This window comes from Cavia porcellus, unplaced genomic scaffold (assembly GCF_034190915.1).
Source record: "Cavia porcellus strain 051 isolate PalLab524CR breed Dunkin Hartley unplaced genomic scaffold, mCavPor4.1 scaffold_26, whole genome shotgun sequence".
NCBI classification, from domain to species: Eukaryota; Metazoa; Chordata; class Mammalia; order Rodentia; family Caviidae; genus Cavia; species Cavia porcellus.
This window is the reverse complement of record NW_026947509.1, coordinates 40,944,210-40,964,371: the sequence shown is the minus strand read 5'-3', so window position 1 is coordinate 40,964,371 and position 20,162 is coordinate 40,944,210. Positions and strand designations below refer to the sequence as shown.

Sequence of the window (20,162 nt, the reverse complement as noted above, 5' to 3'; positions counted from 1 at the left end):
AGAGACTTAGCCAGACCCTATCCCAAAATTTAAAAAAAAGAAAAAGAAAGAGGGCTGGAATATTGCTCAGTGCGAAAGTCTTGGGTTTTACCCCCAGTACCACGCACCAAAAAAAAAAGGAAGAGAGGACGTGGAATAAAATGAAAAGCAGGCAGAGTCTGTGGAGGCCTCTCCAACCAGCGCCCTGAGCCCCGTCCTGCGCGTCTCCCTCCTCATGGTCCCCAGCGGCAGAAACTCGTGGCTTCCTTGGCTCTGACCCTCAGGCCACGATATCCGCGGGGCTCACGGAGCGGCCCTGTGCCGGCCAGGGCTACTGAATGAAGGGTCCGGCGTGGAAAGACAGAGGCTTCCCCGCTGCACTGAGCGGCCGAGGCCCAGAGTCACCAGGAACAGACATCCAGAGGCTCCGCGTGGACGGAGCCCCGGGGGAGGACCTGTGGCCGCGGGCGGGGTCCTGCGTGCCAGGGCGGGGCGAGGCCGCCTGCACGCGTGTCCTCCCGAGGCCCGCGTGGCCCGCGGACGGCAGGCGTCTCTCCGGGGGGGCCCGGCCCGTGGCCTGGGGCTGGGCGGTCCCCGCTGAGCCCACGGAGGCCTGGAGCGCGGGGAGCGCGCCGCGTGGCAGAGGACGCGCGAACGCCGAGGGTCCGGGCTGATCTTCCCGCCGGCCTCGCGCCCCCTGGAGGTTTGCGAGTGAAACACGGGGTGTCCTGGGCCTTGGAATTTGGGGTGCACGGCAGATTCTTTGTAAGTGGCAGTGTGTCCTGAGCCCAGCTGTCTGTCCGTGCAGCGCTGCCCAAGTGCCAGCTCTGCCACCCCAACCCGGCGTTTCCCGTTTATGTTGTTAAGCTTCTGCAGAGTGTACTGGGTGGGTGTCTGTCTGTCTCTCCGCAGAGGGCAGTCCATTTTCCTCGAAAGCGCATCATCAGAAGGAGCAACTCAGGCATCTCCACTCCCCACTGAGGTGGCGGCCTCAGCGGGGAGCCAGGGAATCCCGGGGAGACGCACGGTGGAGCTGGGGCGCCAGGCGGCAAGGAAGCCGGGACTGTGGTCTGCTCAGCTTTTGGTCACGTGACCGTAGGCGACCACCTAGCTCGCCTCCAGCTCTTTTTCCTCACGGTGTGAACAGCAGGTGCAGCTGGTGGAGCTCTCAGAGGCTCTGAGGGTGGGAAGCTGCACCGGAAGTGCTTGCCGGGAGCTGGGCTGCCAGGGTGGGATGGGAGAGACTCTGTCCTTCTGCAGACGTGGGGAGGGCAAAGGGGAAGCTTGGTGGCCGGGGCAGAGGCTTGCGGGCTACCAAACTTAGTAGTTTGCTTTATTAAGATTGGGCCTAAATGGGGTGTGGTGATTATAATCCTAGCACTCAGGAGGCTGAGGCAGGAGGATCGCCACAAATTCAAAGCCAGTCTGGGTTACATAGGGAGTTTGAGAACTACAGGGGGAGACCCTGTCTCAAAAAATCCAAAACAAACAAGCAAAAATGAGATTGGGCCTGAAATTTTGGTGCTGCAAGCTTCGAGGGAAAATGCCCTCGCACCAGGGTGAGGCGGGGAGCCCATTCCCCACTGACCTGCACGGTGGAGCCTGTACGTGGCATCGGGGGACCAGGTCCGCAGGAAGCCGCGGAGGTATCTCTTGGCCGAATACCCGGGCTGGATCTGCCGCTGGGCCTGGCTCTCTGACTGTCTTCGGAAGTAGAGGTAGGGCTGCCAGGTGTGGCCTTGCTGCCTCTGTGGACGGCAGCCGAGAATCAGCACAGCTGCTGAGCCCGCCCTCCCTGGGCCGAAGCCACCTAGCACAATACTCGCCGTCATCCTGACGGATCCCGAGATGCTGGAGGCGCCCGAAGAAGCTCTCTTGCTCGCTAGGCCAGAGGTATAAATCGAGAGGCTGCAGAGCACAGCCCAGAGAGGCCCTGCAGACCCGCGATGGCAGGAGGAGGAGCAGTGGCGACCACCACGCTCCACCAAGCCTCAGAAGAAGACGCCTTAGTTCGCCAGCCCACGGAGCTCACCTTAGCTCCCTCAAGCCGCTGTGCAAATCAGCAGCAGTGCTTGAGGTTTGTAGGATGAATAATGGGACAGGCGAGCCAGGGCCAGGCCCGCGGGGAGCCTGGCATTTTGAGGCCGTGCAGCGGGGAACAGGTCTGCACAGCAGCTTAGATTCGGCCGGGTATTTACCATACCCAGGAGCTTGGCTGCACTGCAAGCTGGTGAGGCGACTGAGTCAGGGAGAGACCACGCAGAGGCTCTCAGAGGTCAGCCTGGTCAGAACAGTAACCCAAGTCAGAGGCCAACTCTGCTGATCGGGAAGCAGCTCAGAAGCCACGGTCTTTTTAAATGTGTTAAAATAAAATCGAGGCATACAATTAATACATGATCACGTAGCCAGTTACATGTTCAGCTTGATAAAAATGAACAACTGTAGACACTTTGGTAACACAGAGCATTCTCAGCCCAGAAAGTTCCCTCGTGCTGTCCCTGGTGACCCTCCCCTATTCTGATTTCTATCACTGTGGACTAGTTTTTCGGTGCTCCTGAATTCATACAAAGGAAAACAGCAATATTCTTCGGTGCTCCGTGAGAATCACCACAGTGCTTCAGTGAGAATCAGCAGGAGAGATGCAGCTTGCTTACCACTTCTTGAGTCAGCCTCTCCCACAGGCAGTAATGTGGACTGGGGAGATAGAGGTGTCTTGGTTCATCGCTTCTATAACTGAGCTCAGGAGACCAAGTAGCTTACAGAGGACAGAGGTTTATCTCTCACAGTCTGGAGGCTGACAGGCCAGGGTTGAGGAACTGGAATCTGGTGAAAGCCTCCTTGTTGTATCACTGCTTGGGAGAAGACAGAATGGCATAAAACTAAAGGTGTGTATTCACCCATGTGCATGTAAGGGAGGGGTGTATATGTACCCTCTGCATCCATGAGAGATGGATGTGTATGTGTACATGTGTGCCTGTGAGGGATGGAAGGTATATGCACACTTATGCACCTATGAGAGACAGGTGTATATATATGCATGTATGACCATGGGGATGGGTGTATGTGCATGTGTGTGTGCACTATGAGAGATAGGTGTATACTCATTCATGTGTGCCCATGAGGGGGGTGTGGGTGCGTGCATGTGTGCACTGAGAGATAAGTGTATATGCTTGCATGTGTGCCCATGAGGGGTGAGTGTGTGTGCATGTGCACTGTGAAAGATAGGTATTTACGCATGTATGTATGCCCATGGGAGATGGGTGTGTGTGCATGTGTGTGTGTACTATGAGAGACAGGTGTATACTCATTTGTGTGTACCCATGAGGCGTGTGTGTGCAGGCATGTGTGCACTGATAGGTGTATACGCTTGTGTGGTTGCCCATGAGGGGTGAGTGCACATGTGCATGTGCACCATGAAAGATAGGTGTTTATGCATGTATATGTGCCCATGGGGGATGGGTGTGTGTGCCTGTGAGAGTTGTTGGTATATGCTTGTATGCACACCTGTAATGGGCATGTGTGCATGCATGTGCACCCATGAGAGACAGGTGTGTATGCACACATCTGAACCTGTGAGAATTATTTGCAAATGTATGTGTGAGTGCCCATTAGAGATGGATGCGCGTGTATGCATGTGTGCCAGTGAGAGCTGGGGTGAGAAGAGGTTAATTTCATCCATTTATCAGGAACCTACTCTCTTTCCTAACTCAGTCTTGTGAGAACAACATTGATAGATTCACAGGCCCGGCCTATCAGCTGTCCAAGTCCCTCCTCTCAGAATGTGTGCTGTGAACGGAGTGGTTGACCTATTGTGTCAACTTGAAAAGTTTAGAATCTTAACTAAATTGGTTTAGCAATTCTGTACCCTACGGTGTAGAGGACCCACTCTAGGGTGGCCCATTGCCTGGATAAAGGGAAAGAGGAAGGACGGCTCCTGGCTTCAGGCGCAGACTCTGGCTTCTGTCGGATCCTTTAGCCTTCTCACATAGACCTGTCGGCCTCCTGCTCCAGACTTGCACGGGACACTGCAGTGAGCTCCAGACCTTGGACTGAAGCCTTCAATCTGCTGTGCAGACACCCTCTGCACCTGACTCTGGGTGGCCACTATAGGCTGATTTTGTAGATTCTTACACATTTGTGCATCTTGTATTATATCAGTTTCTCTAATAAATCCTGACTGATACTGTGGACTAAGTTTCTAACACATGCACTTGGGTAGAAACATTCAGACTATGCAGAGGGTAAAAGGCTCAGCTGTTACCCACAGCATCAACTGGAATCCAGGGCTTCAGGTCCGCACCAGCATGAAGCCTTCTGTTCTTCAAGAATGTGTGGCTTCACCAATGGACCAGGGCAGAGCACCATGGACCAGCATGAGGTCAAAGCAAGAAAAAATGATGGCTTTGAAGCAGGTGCGTCAGTGAGTATCTTAGAGAGCAGGAACTGCAAGAGTAGAGACCCACACGTCTGCCCTTGTTAGGAGTTGGTAAAAGCTGACTTGACTTTACACAGCGAGAAAGGAGGCGTATTATTTCATATAACAAAAAGACTGAAGTCTGGAGAGTGCAGGCCTTGTTAAGTCAGAGCTTCAATGGCTCCAATCTTCCACAGGCACCAAGTCCCTTTCTACCTCTGGAAACGGTCTCTTCACTCCATATCCACCAAGGCTGAACAGGACACAGCAGACAAACCAAAAGCAAGAAGGGGGACACAGTGGGCCAGGAGAAAGCCGGGCAGTGTCCCAGATCTAGGGCCGGGGTCTGGTTCCAGGTCATCTTTCCTGGCGGGAACTTTGTGGTCTTAGGCAATTCCTAGCTTTCTGCATCTGTCTCTAAAATGCCACTAATAACATGGTGATAGAAGCTGTGGAAAGTTCGTGGGGTTTGGAATCAGATAACCCAAAAGAACCGGATTTCACAGTGTGCCGCAGTCAGAGGGGACACACTGCTGGGAAGCCATAACCGAATGGGTAAACTGCTCTGTGCCGGCCTCACCACTCCCAGTCGCCGGAGCCGGAGCTGCATACCTTCCTCAGTGATGCTGGCCCCGAAGGGCTCTGTGACGGAGCAGGTGAAGTAAACAGGAGTGGCTCACTCCACTGTCTTTCTGATCTCCCAGTACTGTGAGCGGGCTGTGAGAGCAGCACGGAGACGGAGCCCCGACTCGGGCGAGTTAAGCAGCCTCCCAGGTGGCATTACCAGCGTCCTCGGCCAAAGGAGCAGATGAGCTGCAGGGTGTGGTATGTGACCAGCACCTTCCCTGTGGTGGGCGGTCGCACACCTGGTCCTTCCTGTCACCCTCGTCCGTGATAACTGGACATTTCTTCCCCATGCTTCTTTGACAGACAGAACCCCGATATTTTGTTGACAGAGTCCTCTCCCCATTCTGACTTTCCTAGACTCCTCTGCATCTTGGAGTGGCCCCATGATCTGCTTTGGCCAAGGGGATGCTGCTGGGGTGGGTCTGTCTGGCGGCCTGCATCCATGCAGTCAGCTGATCCGGATCCTCGCGGGTGGGGCATGGGCTCTCAGCACAATGGGGCGATTCATCCTGGATGGAGTGCCCACTGCTTCTTGCTGGTGACCAGCTTGGTCCAGGGCTGTGCTGTGTACATGGGGAGAAACCTGTTTCCTTGCATGGTAGGGGTGGGGTCTGCAGACAGAAGAACGGGGCCTCAGCCTTCCTAGGTCTTTTCACTAATCCTAGGTAGATGGGGGTTAAAAACAAACTTCACTGAAACAAGGCCAAGGATGGGTAGGAAAAAGGGAAAACCAGATAAAGAAAGGTACCAAATGACCTTGGGGATGGCACGGAGAGACCAGAGAGAAAGAGCGGCCAGGGATGCGCAGGGAAGTCAGGTGCACACGGGAGGAGCCGCCCAGCCCCAGTGGGGCTCGGAGAAGCCGGAAGCGGTGGCGCGGGGTGAGGGATGATGCTCGCTCCAGGGCGGGATCTCACACCGTGCACATGGGTCATCGTATTCTCAGGCCATCATAGAAGGCAGTAGATGCCCCCTCACTCACTCCAGCCATGCGTGAATAGGGCCCCCTTGCTGACCTGTTGCCCACTCCAAAGATAAGCCTGCAAAGTAGGTCCAGGACAAATAGACAGACAGACAGACAGAAACTGCTCATAGAGCACCAGAAGAAACAACGCTAGGTAGAGATGTCTGAGAGCCAGTCCAGGTATGGCAAGATCTGTGGGGGGAGGACCCCTGCCTCCCAAAGCAGTGGGGAGCAAAAGCCCAGGGGTCCCCATTCATCCAGATCACCTCCCCCAGTTCCTTCTTATCAGAGGAGCTAGTGCTCTTCCGTGCCCCCTTCTTCTTCCTCTTCACAAAGAAAGAATCTTCCTTTTGTCCCTCTTATTTGGGGGCCTGAGTTGACAATCCCGGTGGGTGGCTCAGACAGCAGAGCAGCAGTAGCCGCACCATCTTGGTTCCTCGGCCTTTCTCCAGGACAGAGGTAACAGGCGGAGTCCTCCCTGTGCTTCAGGCTCCCTGCCCCCCTTCTGGTTCTGTGCTCTATTTTTAAGGATCCTTGTGATTCCTTGAGCCCACCCAGATAATCGAAAACAGCCTCCCTGATGGAAACCCATCTAATGAGCAGCTTGCATTCCACCTGTGACCTGCAGACACATTGAGCCACCTTCTCTTTGATACAGGTGCCAAACGCATTCACTGGAAGAAAGACAGCCTCTTTAATAAATGGTGCTGAAAAACTGGCTCTACACACGCCGAAGATTAAAACCGAACTCATGTGTTTCACCATGCACTAAGCTAAAATCAGAATGGATCAAAGACCATAATATCAAAACAGAAACGTTAAATCTTCTGGAAGATAGAGTAGGTAAAACTCTTGGAGACATTGGTATAGGCAAAGACTTATGAACAAAACCCTGATTGCACAGAAACTATCATAAAGAATCAACAACTGGGATCTCACCCTACCGAAAAGCTTTTGCACAACAAGAAAAACCACCAACAAAGTGAAGGGACAACCCACAACATGGTAGAAAATATTTGCCAGCTGTTCCTCAGAAAAAGGATTATTATTGAGAACATATAAAGAACTCAAAAAAATTAGTCCTGCCAGATTTAAAGACCCAATTCAAGAATGGGCATCTGAGATGAATGCACATTCCTCAGATTAAAAAAAAAAAACAGCAAATAAATCTGTGAAAAAGTGTTCAGCATCACTAGTCATTTGAGAGATGCAAACTAAAACAACACTGAGATTCCACCTCATTCAAGAAAGAATGACTGTTATCAAGAAATCAAGCAGTACCAAATGCTGCAGGGACTTCAGGGGAAAAAGGAACCCTTCTCCACTGTTGATGGGCATGCAGACTGGTGCAACCACTGTGGAAATCAGTGTGGAGATTACTCAAAAAACTAGGACTAGGTCCCATTTGAGCCAGCTATTTCTCTTCTGTGTATCTTTGCAAAAGAATTAAAAACATCATACCACAGTGATATATGTGCACCCATGTTTAAAACAGCATAATTCATAATAGCCAGATCTTGGAAAGGACCCAAATGCTCATCAACTGAGGAATGGATAAAACAAAAAACGTGATATTTTTATACAATGGAGTACTACTCAGCCATAAAGAAGGATAAACTGGAGACTTGTACAGGTAAATGGATGCAACTTGAGAACATAGTCATTAGTGAAATAAATGAGACACACATGTGTAAACATTGTATCATCTCATTAGTAAAAGAAGCTGATACAACATATGTATATGTATAGGTATATAAAAAATAGGATAGTTATAGTAATGATTTCTCTGAGTTCACTGAAGAGAAAGATTTGTGCTGGAATAAAATTTGGACAATTGAACGCAGATGTCTCGTTCTTTGGGTGAATGATTCAGGGATGACAATGTGCAATGTATGTACCATTGTTGCCCCTGATTTATGTGTTTTGAATTTTTTGTTCTAGTTTTTTTTCTTCCTTTTTCCTTTTCTTCTTGAAATAAAATGGATTTGGGAAAAAAATAGAAAAGTGAAATTAATAAAAGTAATCTGATTAGCTTATAACCACAAGTAGGAAACATCTTAGAAATTAATTTTGTTATACCCGATCTCTGCTTACCCACATTTCCCCAGCCGTTCCCCATCTTTACTCTAGAACCAGTTGCTTGCACCAGAGCTACTGGAAAACACAAAAGGAGACAGAGAGCACTTGGCAAGAGTTTCTGGAATAGGGAAATGAACAGGCCAGCAGGAGGCTTTCGACGGCTCAGGCCACTGGGCTCTGCCGCCCTGGGCCCCAGGGCCTGGCTGTGATGAGTCACTGGTGTGCGTGAGTGGCCGCTGACCACGCTGTGCCTCGACTAGGGGCTTCCTCTGGACAGGGGCTCCCTGTGGGTGCTTGTCTTCCTGACACCTGCTGGGCCTGCAGACACAGAGATGGAGGAGATGCCCAGGAAGTGGTCCTGGCCTCATGCTGGGGCCCCTGCACATCACCCCAGTACTGCCAGGAGGGGTGGACTGGTGGAGTCTGGGGTGTGAGGGTGCCAGATCCCCAGGAAAGTCAGAGAGGCCTGGGTGGCCAGCTGCAGCTGCAGAGGTGACCCGGCCTTCATACGCAGGGGTCCACAGAGAGTGTCCCAGTCCCTTTCTTTCCTTTTTTTTTTGTTAGCAAATCATATATATATATATATGTATGTATGTATATGAGAAAAAAATAGAAAAATCAAGAAGCAAACCATCAAAAAACAAAATAACAAGAACAACAAAAACAACAGCAATGTAGGATTTCAAAAACAAGATGATAGGAATTTAACAATGGTTGTTGTATTACATATTGTCAGGGAGACTCCACACCCCACACCTGCAAATGAGAGGATGTAGAAGGTGACCTGGGCACCCCGTCTTGAATGCAGAACAACTGCTTCAGCATTTTAAATTGAGTTGTTTCCATGCACTGAGATGTGCAGCTGCCTAGCTGTTCCCTTCTACTGGCTTTAAGTGATGCGAATAAGGCCAGCTGAGGTGCTGATGTGCAATCCCGGGGCCAACCTGACAGTTTCCTGTGTCCTCCCATAGTGCTCTCTATAAAGGACTGAGCACAGTGGGACGGCAGAGCCAGGAATGTCAGCTGGGTTCAGCCTCAAAGTAAGAGGCTAGGACTCCCCAGGGCACAAGTTTATATATCAGAAACGGAAGCAACAGCCTCCTAAAGCCATTTAAATGCTATGCTGCTGGTTGAGTTATGCAGACTGGTCCTCTGTATATCATTTTCCCTGTAAGTTCCAAAGATGTTTTTCTCCTCACCTTGCTGGCCAGCTCAAGTGACTCACGAAGTTCCTGCCATCCTCACTTGTCATTCATCCTTGAACTAGTCCCTTCTTCACAAGATAATAAATTCTGGAAGAGGCCTTGGATCACAGCCTTTGTCTGCACATCCTCACAGGGATTGGATTTAGGACCCCTTGGCTGCCCTTAACTTGGAATATGTCTTGGTGGCTTTACTCTTACTGTGGGTTGCATTGGAGGTGGTAGATTGGAATTAACTTGCTGGGATTCCAATGATGTCTGAATGGGATTGCAAATATAACTTTGTGGATTATGAGGTAAACTAGAAAAAGGATTACAATATTTGGCGCACAACATTCAATATGTGGATTACACTAATAAGGAGAGGCTTGCATTGGCTCCCTTTTCAGTTCATGATTTACCACCGAGGCAGGACAGCAGGGTCCAGGGGCTTGCAAGAGAAATAGCCACCTTCACACAGCAGAGGTGAGAGGAGACAGCCTTTCGGGCCATGTGCCCAGGGACCAGACCCCTCGTCCTAACAGCAAGTTGGCCCTAAGCCCATGACCCAGTCAGCTTCCAACAGCCTCCCATGCATGGGCCCTCAGGCCATCTAGACCGGAGCCAGAGTGGAGGGGTGAAGGAGACACCAGAAACCGCAGGGCCGGCAGGCAGAGTTCCACATGACAGGCACCCTCGTCTCCGGCAGGAGCTGCTGTCTGGGCAGCCCAGTGAGCACCCGCCCTCCCCCCTCTGCCTGGTGCCACAAGGTCTCTCCACTTCCACCGGAAGCCACCAGGACCGTGCAGTCACACTGGCAAAGGCAACACTGCCAGTCGCCTGTTTTTCAGCCTAGACCCCAGAGCAACAGAAGCAAAACAGACAAATGGGATTTTGTCAAACTAAGAAATTTCTGCCCAACAAAGGAAACAATCCACAGACTGAAGAGACAACCTACAGAATACAAAAAAAATTGCAAACTGTTCATCCAACAGAGGATTAATATTCAGAATGTGTAAGAATTCAAAAAAGCCAGTAATAAAATACCAAATAATCCAACTGAAATGGGCAAGTGATGTGAACAGACAATTCTTAAAAGAAGAAATTCGAGTGGCCAACACACTTATGAAACACTCACCACCATTTGCCATCGGGGAAATGCAAAGAAAACCACAATGAGATACCATCTCCCACCCTAGGCAGAATGCCTCTGACCAAAAAGATGAGATACAACAAGTGCTGGCGAGGATTCAGAGGAAGGGGACCACTGTCTCACTGCCAGTGAGCATGTAAGTTGGTTTAGCCAGGGTGGACGATCCTCGGAAAACTAAAGGCGACTCCAGCGCTCTCACTGCAGGAAGTTAAATGATCACATCGAGGTGACGTCTACATTCCACTGCTTGTTGCTGCACTGTTTACTGTACCTAAGATATCAAATATTAAACCAACCTAGATGCCCAATGGATGAAAGAGACGTATGTACACAATGGGGTGCTCTTCAGCCACGAGAAGCTACTTATCGCAGTCGCTTTCTCGGCGCTGAGACACAGTATCCAGCCCTGCAAACTCACAGTGGGGAGAGAAGTTTGGTTTGCAGTGTGCAGAGCTTTGGGTCTGGCAGAGGGAAAGGCGGAGGAGCTGCCCGTGTCGGGCAGACGGCTGGAGAGCCGGGTGGGGGTGGGGGTGGGGGGGTGGGGGTAGGGGTGGAGCTTGCACGATCCCATCTTCTTCCGCGGCCTCTGGATGCATGAGGCTTTGCTGCTCCAGCCCGCAGGCAGGAGGGCAGCGCTGGGGTCCGCCGGTGCCAGCGGGCTCTGGCCAGGCCAGGTTGGGGTGGAGCTCAGCTCCCCACAGCACCCCCTACTGGCCGGCAAGGGAACTGCTGGACTCCGCGGAAGAGTCTGCCTCTGCCGAGCACCTCAGTCACCACCAGGAAGAGAACTGTGAGGGTCCCCGTCTTTAATACACGTGCCGTCTATAACTGATTCCGACTCCCGACTGTGCCCTCCAGCCTCGGCGCATTGAGCAACTGCACAACCCGGACCGCGGACCCCAGCAGCTGAGATTGCATCGGTGGAAGTTACCCCCCCCCCCCCGGGCCTGCTGGGCTCCAACCTGCCCTGGTGCCGGGCTCAGAAGACCGGGTGGGTGGATGGGGTCTTGGATATGACACAAAACAGAACAGAAAAGTGGAATCATAGGTTGCTGTTCCCCAAATAACAAACTGGTCCAAAAGACGCTGTTACCAGAATGCACAGTGACCCCACAATGGGAAATAGTGCTTTCAAATGTTTTATCAGCAAAGAGATTAACATCCGGAATATTTAACAACTACACCTGAACAACAAAACCCAAACAACCCATTTGAAAAATTAGCAAAGGGTGTGAAAATATATTTCCCCCCAAAGGATAGACAAATAGCCAGTAAGTACGTGAGAAGATGCTCCGTGTCATGTTTCACTAGGAAAATTCAAATCAGACCTATAATGAGATATTATTTAATACCCACTAGGATAGCTTTTATTTAAAAAAATGGTGGGGTTTGGTCTAGGGATTTAGTTCAGCAGTGTAAGCACCTGCCTGGCAAGCTTGAGGTACTGAGTTCTATTCCCTAGTACTTAAAAAAAAAAATGCAGCTGTGATGGTACATTCCTGTAACCCCAGCATTCTGGGAGGATGAGGCAGGAGGACTGCAGGTTTGAGTCCCAGTGAACCCTGTCTCAAAAAAAAAAAAAAAAGTCTGGGGAAGTAGGTTACTGTGAAGGACCTCTATTTGATCTCAGTACTACAAGCAAAACAAAAACAAAGCCACTGTTGGTAAGAATATGAAGAAATTGGAATGCATAAATAGTTGTGGAAGATTGTGTGGTGAGTCCTGAAAACATTAAAACTAGAATTACCATATATCTGCCAATCCATTTCTGGGTAGACACAGAGAGTAAAGGCAGAAACATGAACAGATGCCGGGCATGGTGGTGCACACCTCTCACCCCAGCACTTGTGAGGCTGAGGCAGGAGGATGGCTGTGAGTGTGTTTCCTGCATCATATATATCATGCACTATGAAAATATAACCAGATCGATTTTAATGAAAATCAGACTTGTTTCCTTAGAACTGCATGGGATCAGTGGAGGAATGTGCTAGAGACTCAGGTCCCCGCAGTGCTTATGGCCTTCAGGGACTCAGACCCAGGCCCGTGCACATGCAGGTCGGCCTCTACCCCTGAGCTCCTGCCCCAGCCCCAGATCTGCTCTTTTCAGGACTGGTAAAGCTTTTTCCCTATGGAGCATGTGGAATGTTCAAAATCAGACTTTAGGTTTCAGGAACAGAGTTTGGAGTCAGTTGCCTGAGCTCCATGGATTGGGTATGTAATTTATTCAATGCCAAGCTCCAGATTTCCCCTATTTCGTGGAGGTAATGCTAGCAGCCAGCCGTAGGCTGTGCAGACTAAGCGAAATTACGACACAGGCAGGACCCAGCCCAGGGCGCGCACTCGGTACCGACCGGCTGTGACTGACCTATTCCGAAGCTCACAGGCAGGCGCCCACGTTTCTCCCCATGTCTCCTACTTCTAGGTTTATTGACTGCACAAATGCAGTGCACCAGGAAAAGCAGAGCGGTTTAGCCACCCCTCAGGCCTCTCACCGCCTGCTGCCACTGCCTCCGGAGGCCGGCCCAGCGGCACCTGACTCCTCGGGGTCACTGCTGAGAGGCCATGCAAAGAGAGCCTTCAAGCTCCTGATCTTTGGCTCAGAGAGTCACAGGGTGCCGTTCTTCTGTCTTTTCCATACTTTCTGATTTTGTAACAAGAGCCTAAGTTACATTTAAGGTGGAAAAATAAAGTCGGTTCAAGTACATGAGGTTCACAATTTTCTCTTAGTTGATAAAGTGGGAACCTGAAGTGGCCTTCATGGCTCAGATACTAGCTGAAAACAGCAGTTGAAGAGCTTGGTCTGGAGCATTAGGGTGGGGAGAAATTAGGCAGCAAAGGCATATGGGCTCCATCCGTGAAGCCAGGCTGACACTGCTTTTAAATGTCACCGCGTTTATGAGGAGAGCGGGTAGCAATACCTCACTTGAATCCTGTGATGGTTATCTCGGTACCATTTCTCCCTTGAATGAATACAGTTGAATTTTAAAATAAACGATCTTGGGGCCAGGGATTTAGCTTGGCGGCACAAGTGCCTGCTTGGCAAGCGTGAGGTCATGACTTCAACCCCCCCTTCCAGAAAAATAAAAATAAGCAATCTTAATACAGAACTTAGCCAACATCTCACCTTTGGCGTTGTCATGGTTAGAATGCATCCCTCTAAAGTTGAGGTGTTGGAAACATCACCTTCAAATGCTCACGTTGGTAGTATCTGGAGGTGTGGTGTGGGAGGTCATTAGGGTTAGAGGCGTGGTGGGGGAAGTCCTGTGAGGAGAGAGGAAGACCCACCCCACACCCTGGGTGCTCTCCGCCAGGTTACTGTACAGTGCAGCAGGAAGACCTTGGCTTGAGCCAAGAAGGCCCCAGCGCTGTGTCCCTGTGCTACCCTGATGCTGGGACTTCCGATCCTTATAAATCACCCAACCGGTTAGAGCAATAGGAAATGGACTAAGATATTTAACAGCTCACTAGATTTACAAAATTCTAAAAATGTAAGCAGTACTTTGTGATTTGAAAATGACAATATTTTTAATGACTTTAGAAGGGCCCTTTAGAATTTTCCAACTTGGGCTGGGGGTGTAGCTCAGTGGCATAAGCACCTGCCTGGCAAGCCTGAGGTCCTGAATTCAATTCCTGGTTCAAAAAAAAAAACTCTGCTTCAAGAGCATCATTATGACTATCATGTAGAAACTACCCCAAATTATATTTATGTAGATTTTATAGCTATTTGACTTCTAAATAGGGAGATGCTGAATGGATGAGCAGTTTAAAGAACGGTTTTAGCTTTGGAAGTGTTGCAAAAGATTTCTTTCTAATCAAAACCAAAACCAAGACCAAACCACAAGGAACATGTCTGCATGTGCCTAAAGTCTGAGAATTTTGGTTTCCTGGTTCTGTCAGCCACGACAGAACCTTCTGGAAACAGCACTGCATATGTGTGTGGAACCCGTCTCCACCCTTGTTTCTTACCCATTTTGGCTTTTACTTTAGTGTTAACATTGACCTTTTCTGTTCAGATGAGGAAATACTGACCCTGAGGGAAAGTGTGCTTGTTGGCAGGCTCAGTCTACCTCCAGGCAAGCGCTGAACCCTCTGTGAGACCCTCAGACCTGAGTGCAGCTGGCTGCTCCTTCCCCGTCTGCCCTCCCTCCAGGACTCTGGGCTGACTGACCACCTCCTTCAAAGCTGTGGACTTTTATTTCATCTTAAAAATTCCATGGCTTAGGAAATAATGTCTGTTTAAAAGAAATGTGTAAATAAACCTAAGGTTTATAGTCCCACCACTGATGGTGTAGCCCCAAGTGAAAATTTTGTGTGTATCCTTCTAAGAATTGACAATTAAATTTTAAAATGTTGGATTATATTAGCAAAGCAATGTATTTTACACTGCCTGCTCTAGAATTCTGGGGCATTGATTTGCTTGGCTTTATAATCTTGAGAGAATTACTCAAACTGTTTGTGCTTTAGTTTGCTCATTTTTAAAATTATATATTAGGCTAGTGTCTACATCATGACTGCCTGAAAACATAAGTTAGTTATACTTGGAAAATACTTAGAACAGGGTCAGGAACATAATAAGTACTCAGAGACTGTTAGTGAACATTGGTGCTTTTATTACCTGTATAAAAATACTATTTGATAACTGCCATTTATTTATTTATTTGTGTGCGTGCGTGCGTGCATGCGTGCGTGCGTGTGTGTGTGTGTGTGTGTGTGTGTGTGAGACAGGGTCTCACTGTGTAGTTGAGGCTGGCCTTGAACACACAGTGAACCCTCCTGCCTCAGCCTCCCAAGTGCTGGGATTACAGGCATGTGCCATTGTATCTAGCATTGTAACCTGCCTTTAAAAAAGATATTGTGAATATTGCTCATGTTACTTATGACAAATACATGACTTCTTACTTGGCCCAAATTTATTACATGATTATACCATAATTTGTTTAATCAGTACACCACTGTGGGACATGCATTGTTTCCAGTGTTTTTTCATGGTAGTAAATAATAGTGTAGTTAACATTTTATGCAGAATTTGGGCAGATCTCTGCTTGTTTCCTAGGGCAATTTCTGAAAATAGAATGCTGAATCAAAAGATGTCAACGCTTCTTAGGTTTTCTTCCGAAATTCCTTTCAGAAATGTCACATGAATTTGTGTGCCTAGTATGTGAGATGGCTATTTCCCCAGAACCCTAAAGCGGTGTCGTGTGACTTGGAAGTTTCTTGAGATCTGTGGTCTTACCAGTCAGATGGCACTCTCTACTCTCCAAAACTCTACTCTTTTGAAGTGTTTGTTTTCTTTCATCCCAAATCCTTTTGAGTTGTTTCCCTTCCACTTTTAATCTGTTGTTTTCTAGTCTAATTCATATCCTGGCTGGGTGTGGGGGCACACACCTGTAATCCCAGCATTTGGGGGGCTGAGGAAGGAGGATCGCTGTGAGTTCAAGGCCAGCCTGAACTGCATAGAGACCCTGTCTCAAAAAAGACAAAAAATTCTCATCCTGCTACTATTCGGAACCTTTTTGGATTTCTTCACACCATTTCCTTTTTACCCATTTGGACTTGGACAAGAGTGTTCTGTGTTGCACAGCTGTGAGGTCTAAGTTTAATAATGGATACCGGAAGACAGGACCTTGGGATTTTTTCCCCATTGAAACCACATCTGATTGAAAATGAAGGGGTCCTCAAATGGACTTACTGCTTTAGAATTAGCAAGATTCCTTTTGCCCAAAGGTCCTAACCATATAAATATGCATCTAGAAGCATGGAGACTATTCTTACCCTGGGCAGCAAATACTCCAGATAATACCCAGTACTTAACCAGGAAAACAGAAACTTCTCTAAATATTTAAGCATAAAAAGACTTTAACTACCCAAGTGACGGGTGAGCTCAGAAGCCAAACAGATGCTGAGGCCGTGTTGAGGTCAGTGACTCCTGGAAGCTGGCCCCACCCTCAGCTAGAGGGGCAGGGGATGGATGGATGGGGCTCTCCAGGGGACGTCCCGGGCCTGTTGGTTGGGAGCTGGGCCACGGAGGGAATGCAGCTGGTCCTGTCTCACGGGCCAGAATGGGAGGAGAAAAAGGCCTTGGTTTTCTCTTTCTCCCTCTCTGGTCTCTTCCCAGTGTCTCCCATCGGTAAATTCAGTCTGGAGCCATTGACAGAGGTTTGTGGAACTGTGCGCAGCTGCAGCTAACCCCGTTGGTGGCCAGCAGAGCCCAGGGGTGCAGGGGGAATCTGAAGACGAACAGGCCAAGACCTGGCACAGCGCTCCCTGGAGCCTTTCAGGCCCACTGATAACAAGGCACAGTGCAAGCTGTGCAGGTCCTAAGAGGTCGGCAGGCTCAGGTATGAATCTGGACTCTGTCACTGACTGGCTTTCTAGCCTTGGGCAAGTCACCTAACCCCTCTGACCTTTAGTTTCCCCACCTATCAAAGAGTGGAGAAGACCATAGTCTTGGGGTCACTGTGAGGATTAAGTGATAGTTACAAAAATTACAGTAAGCATTTGACGACAATTGGTTTCCACTCTTATCCAAGAATTTATTGTTTCAGGACATCTACAATCAGGCATTTATTTGATTAAGGTCACCAAGTCTCTCCATTCGGAAAGAAGGAAGAGCAGGCAGCTCTGCCTGGGGTGGGAACGGGTGATAATGGCCCAATGATAATAATGGGCGGCTATCTAAGCACACACAACTGAGTCATCATTTCACAACATTTCTGGAAATTATTTAGACGTAGTCTGTGTCCTGGAGGAGACATTATTCCATCAGAGATGTCATAGCCAGAGATCAGTCTCAGTGCAGGATGGTATGGGGAAGTCTGCGAAGCAGGGACAGCTCTGCTGGGCATGGGAGAAGGGCAGGGGAGGCTGCCCGAGCTCAGCTATGAAGGACGGTAGGCGTCAGCCAGCTGCATAAATGCAGGAGAGCACACAGAGCTATCAGAAGGCTGGGGCACGGGGGGAGTCATGTGGCGAGTGTGTTTTAGGGGTCCACGGTTAAAACAGTGGTGAGAACAAGTGAGAGATGTGGCCAGACACAAAAGAGAGAGCCACGTGGGAAGGGCCTAGAGTCAGAAGCTAAGGATTTGATTAACCAGCAGATTAAACTAGGCACAACCCACTGTCTCTAATCTAGAATTCGATCAAACGATGTGTCTCCACAGGCTCTTATAGCCTCCTTGGTCCAATGGCCAATGGATGTAGTTACCCGTAACAGGGGTCAGAAATGCACAACGATTTTCCCTTAATATTAAATACAGAGTAGGAAGAAGTGATTAACTTGTCCTCCAGGCGCTGCAGGGCTTAAGGCTAATATTTAAAATGTTCTCCTTTTCACAAAGCCAAAAGCATCAGAGGATGCTTGTGGCATTGCGACAGGATTCTAAGGATTCTGATGAAATGTCTGTCAGGATGCTGAAAAAGACTTTTCATTATAGTAATTTCAAGGAAAATGCAAAATGATGGAGACAGACCTTCTATGCTTTCAGAGCCTTTCACGTCAGCCTCATGGCTCTCATACGTGGCAGACAGGGTGGAACACAAACCCAAGGCAGGGATAGACAACTGGGAGCCTGGGGGTGTGTGACATCCTCAGGGTCCAAGAAGTTAAGCCCACAGCTGCAGCTGGACATCTGGACACACAGACGGGGTCCTTTCCCCAAACACGAACACTGCTCTGCCTACCTGTGTCCTTCCGTAGGCCAGGATGGCTTCTTGGAGATCTTGAAGTGTGTGCAGCTCCAGAGCCAGCCGCTCCCTGTGGCCCGTGGGGCGGGAGACATCCTTTCTCCTCTCCCTGGGAGTCCAGGCTGGGATGGCCAGGCCCTCTGAGTAAAGGATCAGAGCGCCCTTTCTGGTGCTAAAAGTCTTGGGAAGAAAAAGGCTCCAGGAGTGCTGCTCAGCACTGTGTCCGTCCTGAGGCCTGCTGACCAGGACATAGTCTTCCGGGGACTTCCAGTTCAGGTAATCCTGCAATGAAAGGAAACCACTATGACAGAGCACTGTGGGAGACCTTTCTAGGGCAAATATACTCAGGCCATGTTTGGAACCTTTTTTTGTTACTGTTTTCTTGAATTGTTCATGTGAAATTATGAAAAGCATTTATTCTTCTTAGCAACTGGATCTTTTTCTCCACATCTCAGAATTAGTAGAAGCCAGGGCACAGTTCTCTTTCATTCTGTACAACTTTCGGGACAGCCATTCACTCCTGGAGGCTTAGGTAGGCCAAGGTATAGGTTACAGGCCAGTTAAAGTGTCCAGGTATGCAAGTAAGTAGTTAGAATTGTCAAGGACAGCAGATAACTTTGAAATCGGATCTGGACTAGTTGGCAGTTTAAATAAGAGAAAACCATTCCAACCCACTAGCACTTCAGCTGTACACAGGGAGAATTCTATACATTCCAGATGCTGTGTAACATGACCTAATTTGGCTAGTTAGGAGCCTATAAAGTAGTTAGATATCTTGTAAGTAAATGCCATTGGCCGTAGAGGCCCTTTGAAATTTTATATGTCTTTTAACACAGCACAGGTCAAATATCAGAACAATGGAAATCTCTGTATGACCCAAAAATGTGAAAGTACCCTCAATGGATTTCTTATTCCTGGCAGGACTCAAGAAATAAAATTCCAGTACAATAAGGGAATTTTACCACCTCTTTAAAATCCGAAGTGAAATTTTTTTGGCCTATATTAAATATGAATCCCCTGGGTTGAATTCCAGAAAGTTCAAGGAAGCTATTGAAATGGCAGGAACACACACAGCATTTCACCACGGAGCAGGACTTCTAAACGCCAAACAACCGTTGGCTCGCCAAGGGCCCAGGTGGGAATTCTGGTTGTGGAACAAGTCTTCCAGATTCCAGAGCATCTGGATTCTCTTTCAGTCTGAAGCAAAGGAGAGTGGGAGTGTGGGCTCAGGGAAGGAAGCGGGGCGCCGACTCTCCTGGGGTGTCAGGAGAGCCACATTATCATCCTGAAGGAGGAGAGAAGACCCCAGCACCTCACACCAGGTCACCTCCAGAAGGGAAAGAGGAGAGTCCCTCCCGCCCTGCCAGGGTGCCTTCCAAGCTGTGGACTCACCTCTGGTTCAAAGTAGACCTCCAGCCTCTGTTTGCTCTGGACCAACTTCCCGTGGCCCCGGCTCAGGAGAGAGAGGGCGAGCATTGTCCCCCTCTGACCACCCTTTCCAGGCGTGGTTTGTCTTACTTTTGAAGGTTGAAAACTGCCCACACTTCAGGGTTTCCAGAGCTCCACAGAAGCCCGAGAAGCCACAGACACTGGGCCTTTTATTACACTCGTTTCCCCTCACGCAGCTGCTTCCTAACCGCCGGCCACACAGTTCGGACAGTGTGCAGCTTTGTGAGAGGATGGACAGACAGACGGCCGGGCTCCTCCGCCCTGCCAGCCGCGGCCGAGCCCTTGTTGTCCCTGTCCCCGTTGCTCTGTTACCGCCACCCACTGTGCTCCTGGCCACAGTGCACCCTCATTGTGAGTGCAGGTTGTTTCCTGGTTGCCATGGCAGCACAGGGACACAAAGTCCCTGGCCTGGCAAGCAGAGCAGAGAGGACGTGGTAGGGCTGACCAGGGCCAGCAGAGATGTGGGGTCCGTGGGGTGCCGTGACTGGGAGCTCCAGCCCTGGTTTGGGGGGTGGCTTATTTTTCCTGTGATATGTTCATCTTGTTTTTAGGGAGCGTCTCCCCCATCCCTCCATGTGTGAGTCTGTCATCCCTCCATGTGTGAGTCTGTTGCTGTCACCTGACCACTCATCA

At 49.4% G+C, this 20,162-nt stretch overlaps 1 protein-coding gene across 6 annotated transcripts in view; it reads right to left on the bottom strand.

The window, feature by feature from the left end:
* The window catches only part of Kiaa2012 (KIAA2012 ortholog), a 120,275-nt gene extending 100,430 nt beyond the window's left edge, over positions 1–19,845 (bottom strand). For all 6 annotated transcript variants that reach the window (XR_010043490.1, XM_023567003.2, XM_023566999.2 and 3 more), the window contains exons 1-3: positions 19,473–19,845; positions 18,078–18,362; positions 1,568–1,727 (exon numbers count right to left, since the gene is read on the bottom strand). Coding sequence is in view for 5 of the 6 variants with exons in the window: in XM_023567003.2 (XP_023422771.1) it covers positions 1,568–1,727; positions 18,078–18,362; positions 19,473–19,556 (529 nt within the window). In the remaining variant the exon portion in view is untranslated. The remainder of the gene's footprint in view (positions 1–1,567; positions 1,728–18,077; positions 18,363–19,472) is intronic.
* Positions 19,846–20,162: the final 317 nt, after the last annotated feature.